General features: G+C 37.3%; 1 protein-coding gene across 1 annotated transcript in view; it reads right to left on the bottom strand.

The window, feature by feature from the left end:
* The window catches only part of LRP1B (LDL receptor related protein 1B), a 2,167,013-nt gene that overhangs the window by 800,443 nt on the left and 1,346,856 nt on the right, over positions 1-19,714 (bottom strand). Inside the window, exon 21 of the mRNA XM_070768349.1 lies at positions 2,484-2,666. Within this exon, the coding sequence (XP_070624450.1) occupies positions 2,484-2,666 (183 nt within the window). The remainder of the gene's footprint in view (positions 1-2,483; positions 2,667-19,714) is intronic.

Genomic DNA, 19,714 nt, shown 5'->3' with positions numbered 1-19,714 from the left:
TCCATCCACAGAGGAAGGGATAAAGAAGATGTGGTACAAAAAAGGGATAAAGAAGATGTGATACACAAACGTTATTAACTAGCCTTTATCTTCCATTAATTTTCCTATATATTTACCTTTCCACAATTTGCCATACCAATAAACTCAAATTACTTTTCCTTTGTCTTCTCCTCCCTCTGTGGATAGAGGAAAAGATTGCTTCCTCCCTACATTAGCCATCCTCATCATAACGCAGATTTATTCTTAAACTGAATCATATTCAGAAACAGCTATTTCATAAGAGCTCATTGCAAAATATCAAAATGCATATAAGATAAATCAGAATCAATTGGAATTCCCTATTAAATTTACTTAATGGTGTTCTTTATTACATTTTCTCTCCATATTTTTTGTCATAGTTCAAACCAGTTTTTACTAACATACACCTTTTAGAAAAGACTTTATTATGAAGGCATTTATAATTTATTTCTTTATTATGAAGGCATTTATAATTTCCTTATGAGGAAATTTCAGGCTGCTTTTATGTTTTTCACTCCTAAATCTTGATAGTGTATTCAGTTAGTTTTAGTTCAGGATTTTCCAAGTAAATTTATATTATGCTTTCCTATAGCCTTGACAGTTTCTTAGTCATATACCCAATAAATACTGTTATCTGATATTTCAGCATTAACTCAATCGAGCAAATGACAGAAGCAACATGAGAAAGTATACTCAATACAAACACTTAGAATAATGTTAACCTGAGTCAAATAATTGGCTCTTTGGAATCAGAATTAGCCTGTTAAATTAAAACTTGCTTATTAAGTTAATCAATCATTCACTCATTTCAGTTCAGTTCAGTTGTTCAGTCACGTCTGACTCTTTGAGACCCCAATGGACTGCAGCACGCCAGGCCTCCCTGTCCATCACCAACTCCCAAGAGCTTACTCAAACACATGTCCATTGAGTCAGTGATGCCATCCATCCATCTCATCTCCTGTCATCCCCTTCTCCTCCCATCTCCAATCTTTCTCAGCATGAGGGTTTTTTCCACTGAGTCAGTTCTTCGCATCAGGTGGCCAGAGTATTGGAGTTTCAGCTTCAGCATCAGTCCTTCCAATGAATATTCAGGACTGATTTTCTTTAGGATGGACTGGTTGGATCTCCTTGCAGTCCAAGGTACTCTTAAGAGTCTTCTGCAATACCACAGTTCAAAAGCATCAATTCTTCAGTGCTCAGCCAATTCATACTTATATTGAAGAAAGTAGGGAAAACCACTAGACCTTTCAGGTATGACCTAAATCAAATCCCTTATAGTTATACAGTGGAAGTGACAAATAGATTCAAGGGATTAGATTTGATAGACAGAGTGCCTGAAGAACAATGGATGGAGGTTTGTGACATTGTACAAGAGGCAGTGATCAAAACCATCCCCAAGAAAAAGAAATGCAAAAAGGCAAAATGGTTGTCGGAGGAGGCCTTACAAATAACTGAGAAAAGAAGAGAAGCTAAAGGCAAGGAGAAAAGGAAAGATATACCCATTTGAATGCAGAGTTCACTCATTTAATGTTATTCATTAATTTTTAATTAATATAAAATGTTCCAAAAGTATAATTTCTAAACTCAAAATCATATTCCATTAGCCAAGAGCTCCAAACTAAGAATCTTTGTATAATAATTGAGAGGAGTCACCTGACTCTTAAAAATATAACACATAGAGCTCAGCCTGGTTTACTGTAAGGAGTCATCACTTTCATCTTAACAGAGGCTAGGAACAGCACCGTAAAATTTAGAAAACTAGTTGAAAATAAACAAATATTACTCTGCCTTTTTGAAAGCCATCTTCTTTCAATTTCATGGTGAAGTTTCATCTATGAAAAGGAGAACCAATGGGTTCTGCACACATGTCTCTTTCTGGACTGTGAAATTCCAGAAACTGAATTCAGATTAGTGCTAGTTGTGTCAGACTCTTTGTGACCCCATGGATTGTAACCCACCAGGCTCTTCTGTCATGGAATTCTCCAGGCAAGAATACTAGAGTGGGTTGCCATTCCCTTCTCCAGGGGATCTTCCTAACCCAGGGATCAAACCCATCTCCTACATTTAAGGCAGATTCTTTACTGTCTGAGCCACCAGGAAGCCCAAATTTCCTGGTTTCAAATCCCAATTCTTCCATGCTGGCTCTGTGAGCCAGACAGTTAAAACTTCTTTTGACTTTTTGACTTGAGCAAGTTAAAAAACTTCTCTGGGGCTCAGTTTTCTCATTGTGATTTAGAATGTTGAAATGAGTTCATACAGAGAACATTATTAGAACTGCGCCAAGTCCACAGACAATTCTCAGCGACTGTTAGCTGTTATTACTGTCATGTATAGAATGCCAGCAAATGTAGTAGAAACACAAGGGTACTTTTATAAAGGTAAGGTATGGATTGAGAAGGGCCCAAAACAAACCTGCATTAAGGAAGCAAGCCCAAGGTGTAAGTAGAACCCAGTGTTCTGCTTACCTGTACTCCGACAGGAAAACTTGGTTTTGTGGTCACACAATCGTAAGGTACCATTGCAGCCTTTTTCATCACTACCATCTTCACAATCTTTTTCCCCATCACAGTGCCACACATCAGGGATGCAATTTCCATCAGGATGACACTGAAATTCATTTGCATTACAACCAGCAGGAGAATGAATCTCTTAAATATTGAAATGAGGGAGAGAGGTGGGTGGGGAGAGAAGAGAGAGACAAGAGAGAAATTATGATTTCACTTGATAATATTTTTTTCAATATTTTTTTCTTTCTTCAGGCATTATAATGATGCTAGAGAGAATATATATTTTACTTTAGTTGTTTAATTGCTGCAATGTTCTTTAGTATTTCCAAATTTGTTTTAGAAACTTTAATAATTAGAGAAAATGTTTCTTGCCCATGGAATACCTGAAAGTGTCATGAACATGAGGAAAAAAAGAAAGAGCAACATTATAATGTGGTAGTCTGTTGTAATTTTAATTAGTATCTTAACAATGGGATTTTTGAAGGGATTTTCTCTATAGCACATAAAAAAGATTTCACATTCTACTCTAAATGTTTAGACTTCCCTTCATCTTTGACATTTCTTTAGATTATTTATTTCATTCTGGTAACAGGTTAATAACAACAACAACAACAACAAAAGAACGGCATTTTAATAAAATCTTTGAAGAATAATATCCAAAATTTTGAAAACCAAAACCACAAGAAAATTTAAAAAATAATTCAGGACATAGATTTCAGTTTAGAAATAACAGACACAAAATAATTTAATGAGGCACTCTGCACTCAAATTCAATTTATCAATTAATAATTCATACAATGCCCAGAAAACACTATTACTCAAAAACTGATGACTAAATTATAGGCTATATTTTGTAGGTAAGCATCTATAAGAATAAGAAAAGATAAATGTTGGGTATATTTAGCCTGCCAGGCTACTCTGTCCATGGAATTCTACAGATAAGAATACTGGAGTGGGTAGCCATTCTCTTCTCCAAGGAATCTTCCAGATGCAGGGATCAAACCTGGGTTTCCCACATTGCAGGAAGATTCCCTACCATCTGAGTCACTAGGGAAGTCCAATATATGTTTTAATAAAATAATAATGGGAAATGTGACTATAATCAGCAATATTATGCATTAATATCTAATATTATGAGATATAATAATCAGAATCTCCCAATACTATTGTAAAATAAAGATTTTAGTAAATATTTTCCTAGACCGAAGTTTTTGTTTTGCTTTGTTTTTAGAATAACTGTATATCCACATGGAAAAGAACTGAACTTTGACCTTAACACCATATACCAATATTAATTCAAGATAGATCACAGACCTAAATGTAAGAGCAAAACACATATATTGTATAAAACAAAGCAGAGGAGAAAAATCTTTGTGACCTTGGGACAACACACAAAAAGCATGAACCACAAATTTAAAAAGTGATAAATAGACTTCAGAAAATTAAAATCTTTTGCTTGTTGAAATAATTAAGAAAATGAAAAGACAATATACAGCTTGGGGAAAAAAAATTGCAAAGCATATATCTGACAAAGGACTTCTGTCCACATCTAATTAAGAACTTTTACAACTCAATAATGAAATAATTCAATTTTAAGGAACAGAAAAAAGATCTGTATAAGTAGTTAACAAATAATGGCCAATATGATTGATCACTGCTAAGTCTCTTCAGTCGTGTCCGACTCTGTGCAACTCCATAGATGGCAGCCCACCAGGCTCCCCTGTCCCTGGGATTCTCCAGGCAAGAACACTGGAGTGGGTTGCCATTTCCTTCTCCAATGCATGAAAGTGAGAAGTGAAAGTGAAATCGCTCAGTTGTGTCCAACTCTTAGCGACCCGATGGACTGCAGCCAACCAGGCTCCTCCGTCTATGGGATTTTCCAGGCAAGAATACTGAGTGGGGTGCCATTGCCTTCTCCATGATTGAACAATAGGGAAATACAAATAAAAACCACAGTAAGATGCTTCTATACACATATTAGAATTTCTTAAAAAGACTGAAATGCCAAGTGTTTGTAAAGATATGGTACAAGTGGGACTCGCATACATTGCTAGTGGAAGTGCAAACTAGGGCTCTCCTGGAAAACAGTTTGTCAGTGTTTTAAAAAATGTAAATGTACACCTACTATACAACCCAGCAATTCTACTCCTATGGGTTTCTCAAGTGAAATAAAAATATATGTCTACGCAAAGATTTGTACACAAATGTTCATAGCAGCATTCTTCAATATAACAATAGAAAGAACTCAAATATCTATCAGCTGGTCCATGTATAAACAAAACATGGCATATGTATTAGACCAAAGTTTTAATGTAGCAAATTTATTGTTCAATCCAGTACTCTTGCCTGGAGAATCCCGTTGATGGAGGACCCTGGTGGGCTATAGTCCATGGGGTTGCTGGGAGTCGGACACGACTGAGCGATTTCACTTTCAGTTTTCACTTTCATGCATTGGAGAAGGAAATGGCAACCCACTCCAGTGTTCTTGCCTGGAGAATCCCAGGGACGGGGGAGCCTGGTGGGCTGCTGTCTATGGGGTCGCACAGAGTCGGACGCGACTGAAGCGACTTAGCAGCAGCAGCATGTAGCTATGGCCACTCTGGTAGCTCAGTGGTAAAGAATCCATCAGCCAATGCAGGAGACACAGAGTTCAATCCCTGGGTCAGGAAGATCCCCCAGAGAAGGAAATGGCAACCCACTTCAGAATTCTTACCTGGAAAATATAGCCAGCTATTAATTTATATTTATAACAACAATTATCCTGCATCATTATAAAACTGAAGCAAGCGCAGGTGAGTTGCCCCTTACCTAATGGGCTGATTTGCTAGGAATTATAAAAAATACAAATAAACAGAAACTTCAAATAACTAGAGTTGGAAGATCAAAAGGGAGATGTTTCACACCTTGCAGCTATAGGAAAGCCTAACAGGAAGAAGACTTTTCTTTCCTAGGGAGAACTTGGCCAAGGAAAAGCCATGGACCCTTTATTTACTTCAGCCCTCTCAACTTCCTTTTCTCTCCATAAAAGGATCTCTTTTCCTTGCAATGAGTGAACCTGCACGTGGCTTATCATGGCTGCAGAATCCAAATTGCAATTTGTTACTGATCTCAAATAAACATCTTTGCTGGAGAAATGTCTCACACTCAACTTGTTTTAGGTCAACATTTTGGTGGCCCTTGCTAGGCCCAGAGAAGAGACCTGATGACTCCAGGACTGGTGAACATACAGGTACAGTACCCACAATGGAGCTTTTTTGTCACTCACTGCTTTTCCTGCTGACCCTGGAGTTTAAAGGCAAGTGTTTCTCTTGGATCCAAACTCACACTCTTTTCTCATGTGAAGCTCTCCAGGCTTTATTCAGAATCTGCTCAAAGTTTTCATCTTTCTGGTTAAGACTTTGTTTTGTATGTGAGTACCTGTTTCGCACTTGGATCTGATTTCAATATCAGACTGTTGCACTGAAACTGGCCTATTCCCTTCAGAACAGGGGCTGCTTCTTCTGAAGCTGGCTAATCTTTGACCCATTCCTTTGAAAACAGGGGTTCTCTGCAACAGTGCCAGGATTTTCAGCCTTTGGCCTATTCTTTTGAAAAGACTATTCTCTGGAAACTGTCTGAAAAAGCCTTTAGCCTGGATCCTTTAAGCTGTTTCCTTTGAATTGGCTGGGATTGTCTTGCAAGCTGTCTGAATTGAACCATTTGTGCTGCAAGCTGTTTAAGCTGTTTAAAACAGGTTCTTTTCTCTAGAGGAAAAACCTCAAGGAAATCAGAACCCAACCCACTTATCTAAGTATTTTGAGCCCCTACCTCCCCCAATTCTTACAGGGACTCAGGCCAATTTGATGTTTAAAATCCACGGTCCTTCCTCATGTGATATGAAAGTCGCTCAGTCATGTCTGACTCTTTGCGACCCTTTGGATTGTGGCCTGCCAGGCTCCTCTGTCCATGAAAATCTCCAAGCAAGAATACTAGAGTGCATAGCCTATCCCTTCTCCAGTGGATCTTCCTGACCCAGGAATCAAACCGTGGTCTCTTGCATTGCAGGCAGGTTCTCTATCAGCTGAGCTACCAGGATTCCTCACAGGCATTTCTAAATAAATGGACCAACCTGACCTAAGGCACGTTAAAATATGATTGACCATTATAGGTAACTCTTGAAATAACAAAATTTAATTTCCTTAAAACCCAATTGGGCTACAATTGCTTAAAATTTTCCAGAATTGACTGGAATGCTTATTTCAATTGGCATTTTGAGGTTTCCCAACATTATCAAGAGTCTAAAATTGCCTGTCTGAAAAATAAGATCTTAAAATTTACCCAGGAAAACAAATGATTAAGGAACGATAAAGCAACTCTCAAAGCCCTAAGGTCCTTCTTCCTTGGCTTTGTCTCAAGCTCGACCTTTGGTGTTATCTTCCTCCTTCCTTTCTATGCCTCCACTATACTCTCAATCCCCCTATATACATTCTCTGGACAAATTTCCCTTTATCTCTGAAACTCTTCCCATTCTCTTTTCTTCTGAACTTGTCAGAACATACTTCTTTCAAATAAGCCTTTTGAGGATCCAGAGGCTAAATCTTTAATATCTTATATTCCCTGGACTAAATCTGAGCTGTGAGGCATAGTCAAAGACTTTCCCAGAGTAAACAAACATCCTCACACTTTTGCTGAGGAATTTAATATAGCCATTCAAACTTATAAACCTGGTTTCTCTAACTTATATCAGCTAGTTCATCTGCTCATCAGTGAAGGGCAGACCCAGCATTGGGTGAAAACTGCTGATTGAGAAAGTCTTGAACATGCTTAGGATTACAATCAGAACAATCTGCTATCTTATTATGTGATCAGGTTCAGAAAATTGCTAAGCAACTTCACCAAGTAATTCCTAGGGCTTTTCCAAAGACTGTGGATTGGAACAAAATTCAGGCTTGCACACAGATTCTGATCAACCTGTTCATAAAAATCACAACTGACTTCAGACTGTTTTTAAAGAAAATTCTGATCTTCCTTCAAATGTTGATTAACTTCACTAGCTTTTAACTCTATATTAATTATGGATTGAAATGAGATCTCTTCCTTCTAGTAAAAAGTATCACAAATGTCAACTACAAATTGGTGCTTGCCAAGGAAATTCCCCATCAGCCTCTGTGAAATCTGAACCCTGTACTGCTGCAGTTATTGATCTGTTGCAGCCCTAAAGGGAGTTCAGGGTGGAGAGTGAGGAATTCTGTGCTTCAGGGAAACTAGTGGAACAGGTTCTATAGAATTAGATATTTTCAGTTAAACTGATTTCATGATCCCAATCCTTGCATTTTCTCATATCTAGATATGACACCTTCCAGGTGACATCAGTTCCTCATGACTAGCAGAAAATATTTAGCAAAATATGTGCTTGATTGCATTGAACTCCCCCTTCACCAAAATGTTATATATTGACCTCCCCCAGTGCCTCTTTGGAGTAGTATCTCAGAGCTGAGATTCTGTCTCCCAGGCTGCAGTCCTCATTTTGTCCCAAATAAAACTTAATTTGCAACTCTCACATTGTGCATCTTTTTTAGTTGATAGGATGAAACGGGAAACTTATGTTCACCAGATTTAGTTAATCTGACAAAATGGCTTCCTTTTACTCTATGTGAATCACCTCAAAGGAAGACCTCAAAATTATTATAATTGTCGACTCCAACAAATGAAATCTCCTAAACAAAACCAAAATCCTCTTAGTTTTGTTATTATTGCACAGAACCAGGACATTAGAAAATAGATTGTTACAAATGTAAGCACTGAAGATACCTTAAACCCTCTAACCAGCTTTCCAACATACACCAGTTCTCAGTGGTGGGTCTCTCTGGAACTAGAGGGGCTCTTCCCAATCCTCCCTCTTTATTGCCTTGGAGAAATATTTTTCCAACGAGAGGATAAATATCTTTCAGTCCTCTTTGATACCATACTCTCAGATCTCAAGCTCACCACCATAAAACAGCCCTGCTTTGGAGTAATAAAACAGCTCAAACAGTGTGGATTTCTAATAAACCTCAAGAAGTTCTGAAAATATTCCCTTCTGTTTAGCCGTTTAAGGGATACACACCCTTTTCTCCTTAGTTCCTCTCACTGTTTTGTAGTCTCTAAGTCATGTCCAACTCTTTGTGACCCCATGGAATATAGCCTGCCAGGCTCCCCTGTCCATAAGATTTCCCAGGCAAGAAATACTGGAGAGAGTTGCCATTTCCTTCTCCAGTAGATCTTACCAACAGGGATCAAACTCATGTCTCCTGCCTTGGCAGGTGGATTCTTTACCACTGAGCCACCTATTCATTTATTTGGCTGTAAGTAAGTAAGCCCCTATCCATTTATTAGGCTGAAACTTCTTAGACAAGTATGCCAGAATTTCTTTCTCCCAAAAGGGGAAAACAATTCCAGAAATTGACAGTGTCATCAAAGAACCAACCAAGTAAATTAAATGAGTCTTTGACATCTTTTATTTGTTCTATCTCTGATAGTACCAGACCTGATTCTGAAAATATTGATCATTCGTCCCTATTGAATCAGCTACCACTTTCTTTAAGGGCAAAACCTCCAACTGATGTTTACAAAATCCATAGTATATCCCATCAAAATTTAAAACAGAATCCTCAAAACTTCCTAGAATTAATCAATACCCTATAGGTAATCCTTCAAGGCATAAAGCCAATAATGGAACAATATGGGCTCAAGGCTTCATTATCCCTGTACTATCCACTGTAACACTGCATTTTACCAGTGAGAAAAACAAAGTTACGAAGGTAGAGTAGTAAACAACACTGTTATCCTTCAATACCTCATTATTCCTCTCATAGGGTACTATCATCCATTTCCAGCAGAATAAAGTTCTTCACTGTAACTACTTTTCACAGAGCATTCTTTAGTATTCTAGCTGATGAAGATAGCCAATACTTCTTTGCCTTTGGTTGAGAAGAAAAAATAAATCACCTGGACAGTAATGCCTCAGAATTGTACTAAGAATCCTTATTTTCTACAAATCCTGAAGGCTGATCTGAATGATAAAGTTCTCCAAGGGTTTTACTTTGCTGTGATATGTGATTTGCTTCTTTGCCCTCCTTCTCAAGCCTCTTTCTCAGGAAGGCAGCATCCACTTAATAAAGCTTTTAGACTTAAAGGGACTTAAGTTTGCCAAAGAAAAACTATTATAGTTTGCCCAAACCCTGGTTCAATGTTTTGGCCAGCCAGTACCAGAACAAGGGCTCCACCTAGATCTAGATACACTTCATGGAACTTAGGACACCTGCAATCCCAAACTAAGGGCAACTGCAAGCTTTTCTTAGGCCATTGCTTGTTGTTGAAATTGGATTCCACATTTCTTATGTTTTAAAACCAAGTTTCTTTAAAACAAAATTTCTTATGTTTTTCTCAACAATAAAAATCTCACCCAATTTTGTGGGAAAAACTGGATGACATAGCCATCAAGGCTCTAAAGGACAGCTTGATGAATTCACCTGCCTTTGGGCATCTCAATTATCAGATTCCCTTTTACTCTTGTATGTGACAAGAAAGGGAATAACTTTGGGGTACTCACCCCAAAACTCAGGGACCACGATCTGCCCATAGGGTATTATAGCCAGCAACTGGACCCTGTGGCACATGGATACCTCTCTTGCCTGAGAATCATTGCAGCCATTGCCCTTTTGGTTAAGGCCACTGAGAAAATTATTGTGGAATGTCCTTTAATTATCTTTGTATGTCATGAAGTAGAAGTCCTCCCAAATTCTCATCACACTCAACATTTCTCAGCTAGCTGCCTCATATCCTAAAATGTCCCTTTGCTATCTGTCCTTCCCATAACTCTTTTACATGATAATAACTTTAATCTGGCTACTCTTCTCCCTTCTGTCACCAAAGTGTCCTTCATGACTGGTTAATGTTGATAGACAACCTTCTGACTCCCTGTAATGTAATGATCTGAAAGAAACTCCATTGGATAATGTTGACCGCTCATGGTTCAATGATGGTTCTTATTTAAAAGGTGACAATGACAAATACCATGCTGATTAAGTTATTATAACTCCTTTTGATATTGTTAAGGCAGCAACTATACCTATGGCTACTTTGGCCCAGTAGGTTGAATTACATACTCTTAAATGGGCTTGTACTTTAGTCAAGGACAAAATGGCCAGTGTTTATACTGATAGAGATATGCTTTCAGAGTACCTAATGATTTTGGAATGTAGTGGAAGCAACGTTCCTTCCTTATTGCCAGTGGAAATAAAATTAAAAACAGTACCTATGTTCAAAAATTATTGAACGCAGTAATTTTACCTGCCATTTTAGCTATTATTAAGATTCTGGGGCATGTTAAACTTGACTTTCTGGAAATTACGGGAAATCACCTTGCTGATATTTCTGCAAGGAATGCTATCCTTAAAGGGACCAACAACAGGCAAACCTCTGCCATTATCCACAGGGATATTTCCTCAAATGATACTTTAGAAAAAACTGGCTATAGAAGCCTCAAAATTAGATTCAGTAAAAGAAAAAACAAGATTGGAAATTTGACAATTGTTTGGGAAAAAGAGGAAGGTATGGTTTATATCAAATAACTCAGTCCTATCAGAAACTCTAAAAAACCCACTTCTCATCACAGTACATACACCAAACCGATGGTCTATTGACAAATGATGAATAAATATTGTTAGGGAAACATTAACAACGCTGTAAAAAGTGCCTACCTCAATTGTCCTAGTTATCCAAAGTACACCCCATGGAAGACTTTGTACTGCTTCAAGATATTTTAAAGTGCCTAATGGACCATTCAAAGTCTAGTAGATGGATTTCATAAACTTCCTCCATCTCATGGGTATAAATATGTTTCCATCACAGTCTGCATGTTTTTCCACTGGACTGAAGCCTTCCCCTACAGACAGGCTACTGCATTTTCTGTGGCTAAAGTCTTTTGTTCTAAATTGCTTCAGTTGTGTCTGACTCTTTGCGAACCTATGGACTGTAACCCGTTAGGCTTCTCTGTCCATTAGATTCTCCAGGGAAGAATACTGGAGTGCATTGTCATGCCCTAGGGGATCTTCTGAACTCAGGGACTGAACCTGCATCCCTTACATCTTGGGCATTGGCAAGTCTTTTAGGGAAGTGAAAGTGCAAGTTGCTCAGTCATGTCCAACTCTTTGCCACCCCATGTACTATACATCCATGGAATTCTCCAGGCCAGAATACTGGAGTGGGTAGACTTTCCCTTCTCCAGGGGGCCTTCCCAACCCAGGGATCATACCCAGGTCTCCCACATTGCAGGTGGGTTCTTTACCAGCTGAGCCACAAGGGAAGCTCTCTTTTAGGGAAATATTACCCCTCTCTGGAGAAATTCCTCTCAAACTTCATAGTAATCTGAGAACCCATTTTGAAGGCCAGATGCTTTGATAAGCCTGTAATGTTTGGCTGCTTTTTCACCACTTTCACTATGCTGACCACCCTCAATCTTCATGTTTAGCTGAGCACACTAATAACATTTATTGCTACCAACTAACAAAATTTGTAAAGGTTGTCTAAATACCTTGGCCAAAAGCATTGCAATTGGTCCTTTTAAATGTCAGATCCACCCTTTTTGGAATTCATAAACTCTCACCCTTCAAGATAGTCCTTGACTGCCCTATGTATTTGGTTCCTGCTTTTATTTCATCCATAACTGATCAAAGGAGACATATTCTAGTATTACAAAGGACTTCTTGTTTCTATTAAAAATAACCATATTTTGGTAAAGCAGTCATTTCACAGTGTGCCCTTGGGAGAAAAAGACTTGTAACTTAGAGATTTTGTCTACTGGAAAAGATACTGCCAAAAGCATTCTCCTCAGCCTCACCAGAAAGACCATACTAAGTACTGTTAACCAGCCCTTGTGCCACCATACTTTAAGGAATAGACTCTTGGATGCATGTGACAAACCTAATGAAGTTTCTGAACCCTGACTGGATGTGCACATCATCTGGTGACCTGAAAGTAAAGATTTCCCAGAATTGTGAATGAGGTTTTGTGATAACAAATGTGATAACATGTCATAAATGTGATAACAATTCCCAGAGTTGTTATCTAAAAACACAACTTTCCAAAGATATCTTTGATGCTGACATAAAGATTCAGATAATCTACAATGTCTAGGATCTTGAAAACATATGGACTTTAGATTAAAAAAAAAAAAAAAAATTCTCCCTCCAGACCCTCCTTGTTACTCACATGTGACCTAAGGTTTCTAGTCTGAGACACTACATCCAGAAATGGTCCCTCCTGACACTGAAGGGCAAAAAAGCCACTGAAACTAGAAAACCTGACTGTTGATCAGTTATGCTTTCAGAAGAAGATCTTAATCAAAGGCTGAAAATGTAAAAAATAATAATAATAAATAGAATCCTCAGTTAAATACAGTTGAGAGACCAGAGGAAGAGCTCTTATATCCTGCAATAATAGTAGAGCCCAATAGGTGAATAAAGGCACTTCTTTCCTGGAAAGAACTCAGCCAATGAAAATCCTTGGACCTTTTTTGTTTTACTACAGCCCTCCCAAATTTCTTTTCCTTTCTATGAAAGTGTTCTCCTTCCCTTCCCATGTGAGAACTTGCACATTGCTGACCACAGTCACAGATGCTATATTGCAATTTTATGCTGATCCTGAATAAACCCATTCATCTTCATTGGAGAAACATCTGTCAGTCAGTCACTTTCAGGCTAATAGGATCACGTGGTTATAAGCTAAGATTCAGTTCAGTTCAGTTCAGTCGCTCAGTCATGTCTGAGTCTTGGCAACCCCATGAATTGCAGCACACCAGGCCTCCCTGTCCAACACCAACTCCCGGAGTTCACTCAGACTCACGTCCATCAAGTCGGTGATGTCATCTAGCCATCTCATCCTTTGTAGTCCCCTCTTTCTCCTACCCCCAATCCCTCCCAACATCAGAGTCTTTTCCAATGAGTCAACTCTTTGCATGAGGTGGCCAAAGTACTGGAGTTTCAGCTTTAGCATCATTCCTTCCAAAGAAATCCCAGGGCTGATCTCCTTCAGAATGGACTGGTTGGATCTCCTAGCAGTCCAAGGGACTCTCAGGAGTCTTCTCCAACACCACAGTTCAAAAGCATCAATTCTTCGGTGCTCAGCCTTCTTCACAGTCCAACTCTCACATCCATACATGACCACAGGAAAAACCATAGCCTTGACTAGATGGACCTTTGTTGGCAAAGTAATATCTCTGCTTTTGAATATGCTATCTAGGTTGGTCATAACTTTCCTTCCAAGGAGTAACTGAGCTAAAGTCAAGGTAATAATAAGACTTCTATCACCAAGCCAGCCACTTAATCTTTTGAGATCTCTATTTGTTCACCTGGAAAGTAGAGCTCCCTCAGGGTCATTGGGAGGAATAAATTGGATATGTGCAAATGATTATTTTCCTTACAATTTTTGTTATTCTTTTCTATGATATATACTGAATAATTCATCACTAACATTTTTATTTATTTAAAGAATTTCAGCAACCTATGTCAGGTGATACAGTATTTTAAAGATGCATAAAATGGACAGGCTTCTACTTCCCAAGTATTCTTAACTTAGTCATGCTGAAATAATGACAACAACAAAATGATAAAAATGATCCCTATTGAAGTAAAAGTAAAGAAGTTCTGTTGGTTGAGAATAGTAGTTCCAATTTACCCAAAACCTCATTTCCAAAAGTAGCTACTCCTAAGAACACATAATAATCACACAAAATTTAAAGAGAAGGGGCAGAATTTAGACTGGCCTTGAAGTCTCTTTCAGATACAAGACTTTCTTTGTCTATTTTTCTAGGCATCCAAATTATTTTGACTTGGGATATACAGAGGCTTCATAATTTAATGAAATACTTCGGTGCAAAGACATAATCAAAAGATGGTAGAGTATGTAAACATTTAGATAATATATGTGGAATGTGATAAAGCCACTTCCCGCCATATTTAATTGGGTATCTGCAGAATACCCTATTTAGATGAGTTAACTATTAGTGTGTTAAAGAAGACTGAGGCTACTTTCAAAAACAGTTGTAGCGATTTCAAACTTGGGGTCTTTAAAAAGGCAACTTGAAAACTCTGTGATTTTGTATTCAAGAAAAGAATGAAGACAAGTCAAATGAAATTTGAAGACTTTTTCAGCGCTCTAAGTAAATCTATGATGAAGGGAGCAACTTCCATACAACAGTGAATGGCCTTTGATTATTTATCCTAGCACTTAACCGTCCATGAAAATAAAACTAAACAAGTTTTGGCTCAGCTGAATTTTATAACTTGTAATATGAGCTCAATAAATAACATAAAAGCTGAGCTTCAGGTGATTCTCACTCAGTGATTCCAAATAATTAATAAAGAATGGAAGGTATAGCCTATTGATTTTTTTTGTACATTCTTTAAATTAAGAGTTGAAGACTGGCAGTTCCCATATTGAATCTGTCCCTCAGGATGTTTAATTTGGTAAACATACTATTGACCTTTTAAAAAATTGAAAGATTTCCTAGAAAAAGCTAGCTTTTCCAGATTCTTAAAAAGTAAGATTCTTAGGTTAGCACTCTCACAAGGTAACAACGACTGTCTCTTTTATACAGAGCTGGACTGAATTGTATTAATGGTTACCTGTTATAATGGAGAGACAACGATACTCCTTTACACTTTATTTTTTTCTGTAATGGATATTTTTTCCTTGGTAGAGGTGGGCAGTGAGGCAACTGCTAATTCCCTTTTGTTTTTCAATCTACTTCTGAGAAACTGTAGGAAAGATTTTATTTGACTCTTGCTTCAATATTAATACTAATTTTACTGTCTTGTATGAATTGGTTTTTCTTCTTTATGAGTAATTTCTATGAATATTTGTGAATACCCCTAAATTCATCTCTCTCTCTTTGCAATAGCTTTTTAGAATTTCGTGCCAAATTTATGGATCTTTTTTCATGATATGAATTTTTTTGGACCAATCTCACTCTCAGATTTATTTATATTACTAATCCTTATCCTGCCTTTGTTTGAGACTGTCCTCTTTATAACCTTTAAGTTTTCTAGGTTATAACTTAGATTCTTTCTGGAAATGATCAGAGGGCTACATAAATACATAAACATAATAGTAATACACAAAGAAATCTTGAGAAGAAATAACACATTTTGCATTTAAAATGACCTAGTTTGGAAACATTTTGTTAGCCTAATAAAATTAAATCACATATTCCAAATTCTATTCCATATATTAATTCCTCTCATCTTTTTTTTAATAATAATTTTGACTCAAAAATGTCAGTAGTAATGGGAGGAATTCAATGTTTCACTAATAATTATTGTGAGGGTGATGCTTTGCCTCTTTTAAACATTTTGGACTTAATTTCAAAGATCTAGTTTCTTTGGCTTATGTTCCTCAACAATTAACTCAGTGACTTAATGGGAAATTCTCAAGAAGATTAAATAAACTTAGAAATCTAAATAGAAGAACCTATTTCAAAAAGAGACTTGTGAAATATAAACTGCTGCTTGTGGAGAACAGATTGCTTCTCCTGATCCAGGAATATGTTAACTTTACATATAGAATCATAGTCTTTTAGCTCAATGGTATTTACAGCTGATAATAAGTTATGACTACACAGATCAAAGCATAATCTATGAAGGGAGAGAGCAAACTGCTACTGTTTGTGGCTTTTAAAACTGTATTTGCCTTTGCTTTGCTTGGTATTGTTTGGTTTATCCATTTGTGCTTCAGAAGTGAATACACTCATTCATTTTATTATTCTAAATAAATATTTATCTTATAAATGTACATACAAAAGTGATATTTCCCTGAGGCTTTTCTTTCCTTCTGTCTTTTCTTTTTTTCTCTCATAAACTATCCATATCTAAACCTTTGTGAACTGGTACACGATCTATTAAGAGGCATCACAAATAGCCATATTACAGCAACTTTAAAATGAGTATATTATCTGGAGAAGGAAATATGATATACCATCATAAAATATTCAAATCTAAATGGTGAGTTAATTCTCCTTTAGATTGCCTCTTGTTTACATTTAATCTATTAATATCCATAACTTTCTTTAAGTCTCATTTTATTTAAAAAATACATATTTATCTAGGATTGGATTTCTTTTTCAGGTATTTGTAGATTCAAGAGATTTATGGGTAAACTTTAGGAATTCATAAAAGATCTCAGAAACTATACATGATGCTTTGTGCTGCTTTTTTTCCTCTCGTGAAAGACATTCAAGAGCTTTCCTTGACTCTTGTGGAAGACTCTAAAAGGAATGTGGAGACCAATTTCACACTTCCCTATTTGTTTTTCATCTATTCCATATACCTTCCATGTAAATGGTAGTTTATATGACGTTCAATTTTACTTATATTTCAAATTATATAAAATTGTATTAAAACTCAGTTGGGAAAAAAAGGATTGCCTAGGTGTACCTTATCATTTAATTAAACATAAAGAAATAGAAGTGCTTATTGAGAGCAACCCATTTCACAGAAACAGGAACTTTGCCTGTGGTTATACATATGATAAGCAGCAGGGATGACATTTGAGACCAAACAATGAAACTTTAGAGCCTTCTTTCTTTATCACTGTCCCATTAAAAAAATAATTATACAAGGACATAAACTAGATTAATCTAGAAAGCAATAAGTTCAATAAGAAAATGGATCAGAGTAATGTTATTCCCTAGTGGCTCAGATGGTGAAGAATCCACCTACAATGCGGGAGATCTGAGTTCAGTCCCCGAGTCGGGAAGATTCCCTGCTGGAGGAAATGGCTACCCACTCCAGTATTCTTGCCTGGAGAATCCCAAGGACAAAGGAGCCTGGCAGGGTCCATGGGGTTGCAAAGAGTTGGACTCGACTGAGTGACTAAGCATACACACACACACACACAATACTGCATAGGAAAAACAATACATTGCTTCTGAGTCACAATTCATTAGCCATTGCTAGTCACGTTGTATTGGGCCCTCTCATGCTGGTCCCACTCAATCACAAAGTTTCCAGGAAGTACAGTCTCACCATGTTCCCAGATAAAGGAAGACATAGAAATATACTATGTACATATTAAATGATTACCATGAGTGACTTGGGTATAGAGCACATCATGACAGGGAGAACAGAGATGTCTCTCTAAGAAGGTGATATCTGAGATGAGACCAGAATGAACGGAAAGAGCCCGCCACACACATTAGGATAAAGAGTATAGTAGGCAAAGGGAATGACAAATGCAAAAACTCAAAAGCAGGAAACATATTTTGTTTTATAGTTGGAGAAGAAAGTGAATAAGGGTAGATTAGTGAATTGAGATTTGAGAGATAGGCAGGGGCTGGATCTTGTAAGGCTTTATCAACATCTATGGTACAATAAGCTCAACAACTATCTTTTAATTAGAGATTTTGAATCAGAGGAGTGATGATGATATAATTTAATCTCCATTATTAAATTCTCGCTGGCTGCTGTGTGGGAGAAAAAGTGGAACTAGGAAGACAAAGTTAATGTGCAGAAATGGCTTTTTCTGGAGTCTAGGTACAAAATGACAGGCATAGTTTCTGCCTTTGAAAAGATCATAAAATGGTCTGCATGCAGGGAAGTAGGTGATGTGTGTAGCTGCAAAGCAATATCCTACATGATTTTTTTCAAAAATTTTATTGAAGCATTGTTGATTTACAATGCTGTATTAGTTTCTGCTGTATAGCAAAGTGAACCAGTTATACATGTACATATATCCCCTCTTTTTTTGGATTTAAGTCATCAACTTAGCACATAGGTCACCACAGAGCATTGAATAGAGTTCCCTGTACCATACAATAGGTTCCTCATTAGTAATCTATTTTATTTGTAGTCGTGAATACATGTTAATCCCAAGCTCCCAATTCATCCCACCCTCCTTTTCCCTACTTAGTGTCCATACATTTTTTTCTGTACATCTGTGTATCTCTTTCTGCTTTGTAAATAGGTCCATCCGTAGCATTTTTATAGATTCCACATATATATCCTCAGTGACTTAGTAGGAGAGAACATTGTGAGAACATGCAGAGGGGAAATCTAACCTGGACTGGGGGATATTAGAGGAGAAATTCTCATGATGGAGGATAAGAAGAGTTCCAAGTCATGACTGAAAGTCTGGTAGAGGTAAAAGTGGAATGTGATGAAAAATATTCTGAATGAAGTCAGCAGCATTCATAAAATTCGGTGTTGTGTGTGATGGGAGGAGGGAGAAGAGAGACAACCAGAGAAGAAAGCAGAGAACTTGAGTGGTTTTATATGCAATGCTAAATGGTTTGGATTTAAACCCAAAGGCAATAGGGGTCATGGAAAGACCTGCTGCTAGATTCTGATATGCTCAGATATGTAGTTAATATCCATCACTTTGGAAGCATTTAGGCAATAAGTAGAAAGGGAAAAATCTCTGAGAGTCCAAAAATTTACAATTGATCTACATATGGAGGTATATGTGTATCTATTTCACTTGCCAAAACACTCAGCCTTTATACTAAGTCATGTAGACTATTAAACACACACACACACACTCTTTCTCCTTCATATTGCTCTCCTTAATTCATGCTACCTTCTCACAATCAATTAAAAATACTCCAAACCTATTTCTCAATGTCTGTTATGCCCTTGTTTAGAAATGCTACCCCTTCTGCCAGAAAATAGAGAAAAAAGTCATGGAGTTTTATTTTCTCTTAACCCCCTTGCCAAATGAAATCAGCTTCTGTTAACAGTTGTTGATTTTCCCCTGGATGGAATGTTGCATCCCTCTAAGGAGGCTGTGATGGCCATTCTAACCTGAGTTCCAGGCATCTGTGGTTCCCCAGAGCCCTAGCTGCTTAAGCTTCAGGGCTTGGCACTCAATCTATCTTTGTAATATGGCTTGTCCCAGTGGAGTGTTAAAATGATGACTATGTTTATATGCATATACTCATGCTGTTTTACTGTTATGTTTTCATGTTGCTGATGCTGGTTATATTTTAACTAATGCAATTTTATTGTATTTTTGCCCCGAAGCTATTTAAACTAAGCATACAATTTAGGGGAACCTAATAAATAAATAAACGCAGAACTCTGGAGGAAATGTGGCAACTGATGGTGGAATTTATCCCAATATTTAAATGAATTCATTGAGACTAAATATTTGCAGTTAGAAGACTAGCAACTATACAG

Source organism: Bos indicus, chromosome 2 (genome assembly GCF_029378745.1).
Source record: "Bos indicus isolate NIAB-ARS_2022 breed Sahiwal x Tharparkar chromosome 2, NIAB-ARS_B.indTharparkar_mat_pri_1.0, whole genome shotgun sequence".
Classification (NCBI taxonomy): domain Eukaryota; kingdom Metazoa; phylum Chordata; class Mammalia; order Artiodactyla; family Bovidae; genus Bos; species Bos indicus.
The sequence above is the reverse complement of the archived record's forward strand: the minus strand, read 5'-3'. Positions and strand labels throughout refer to the sequence as shown.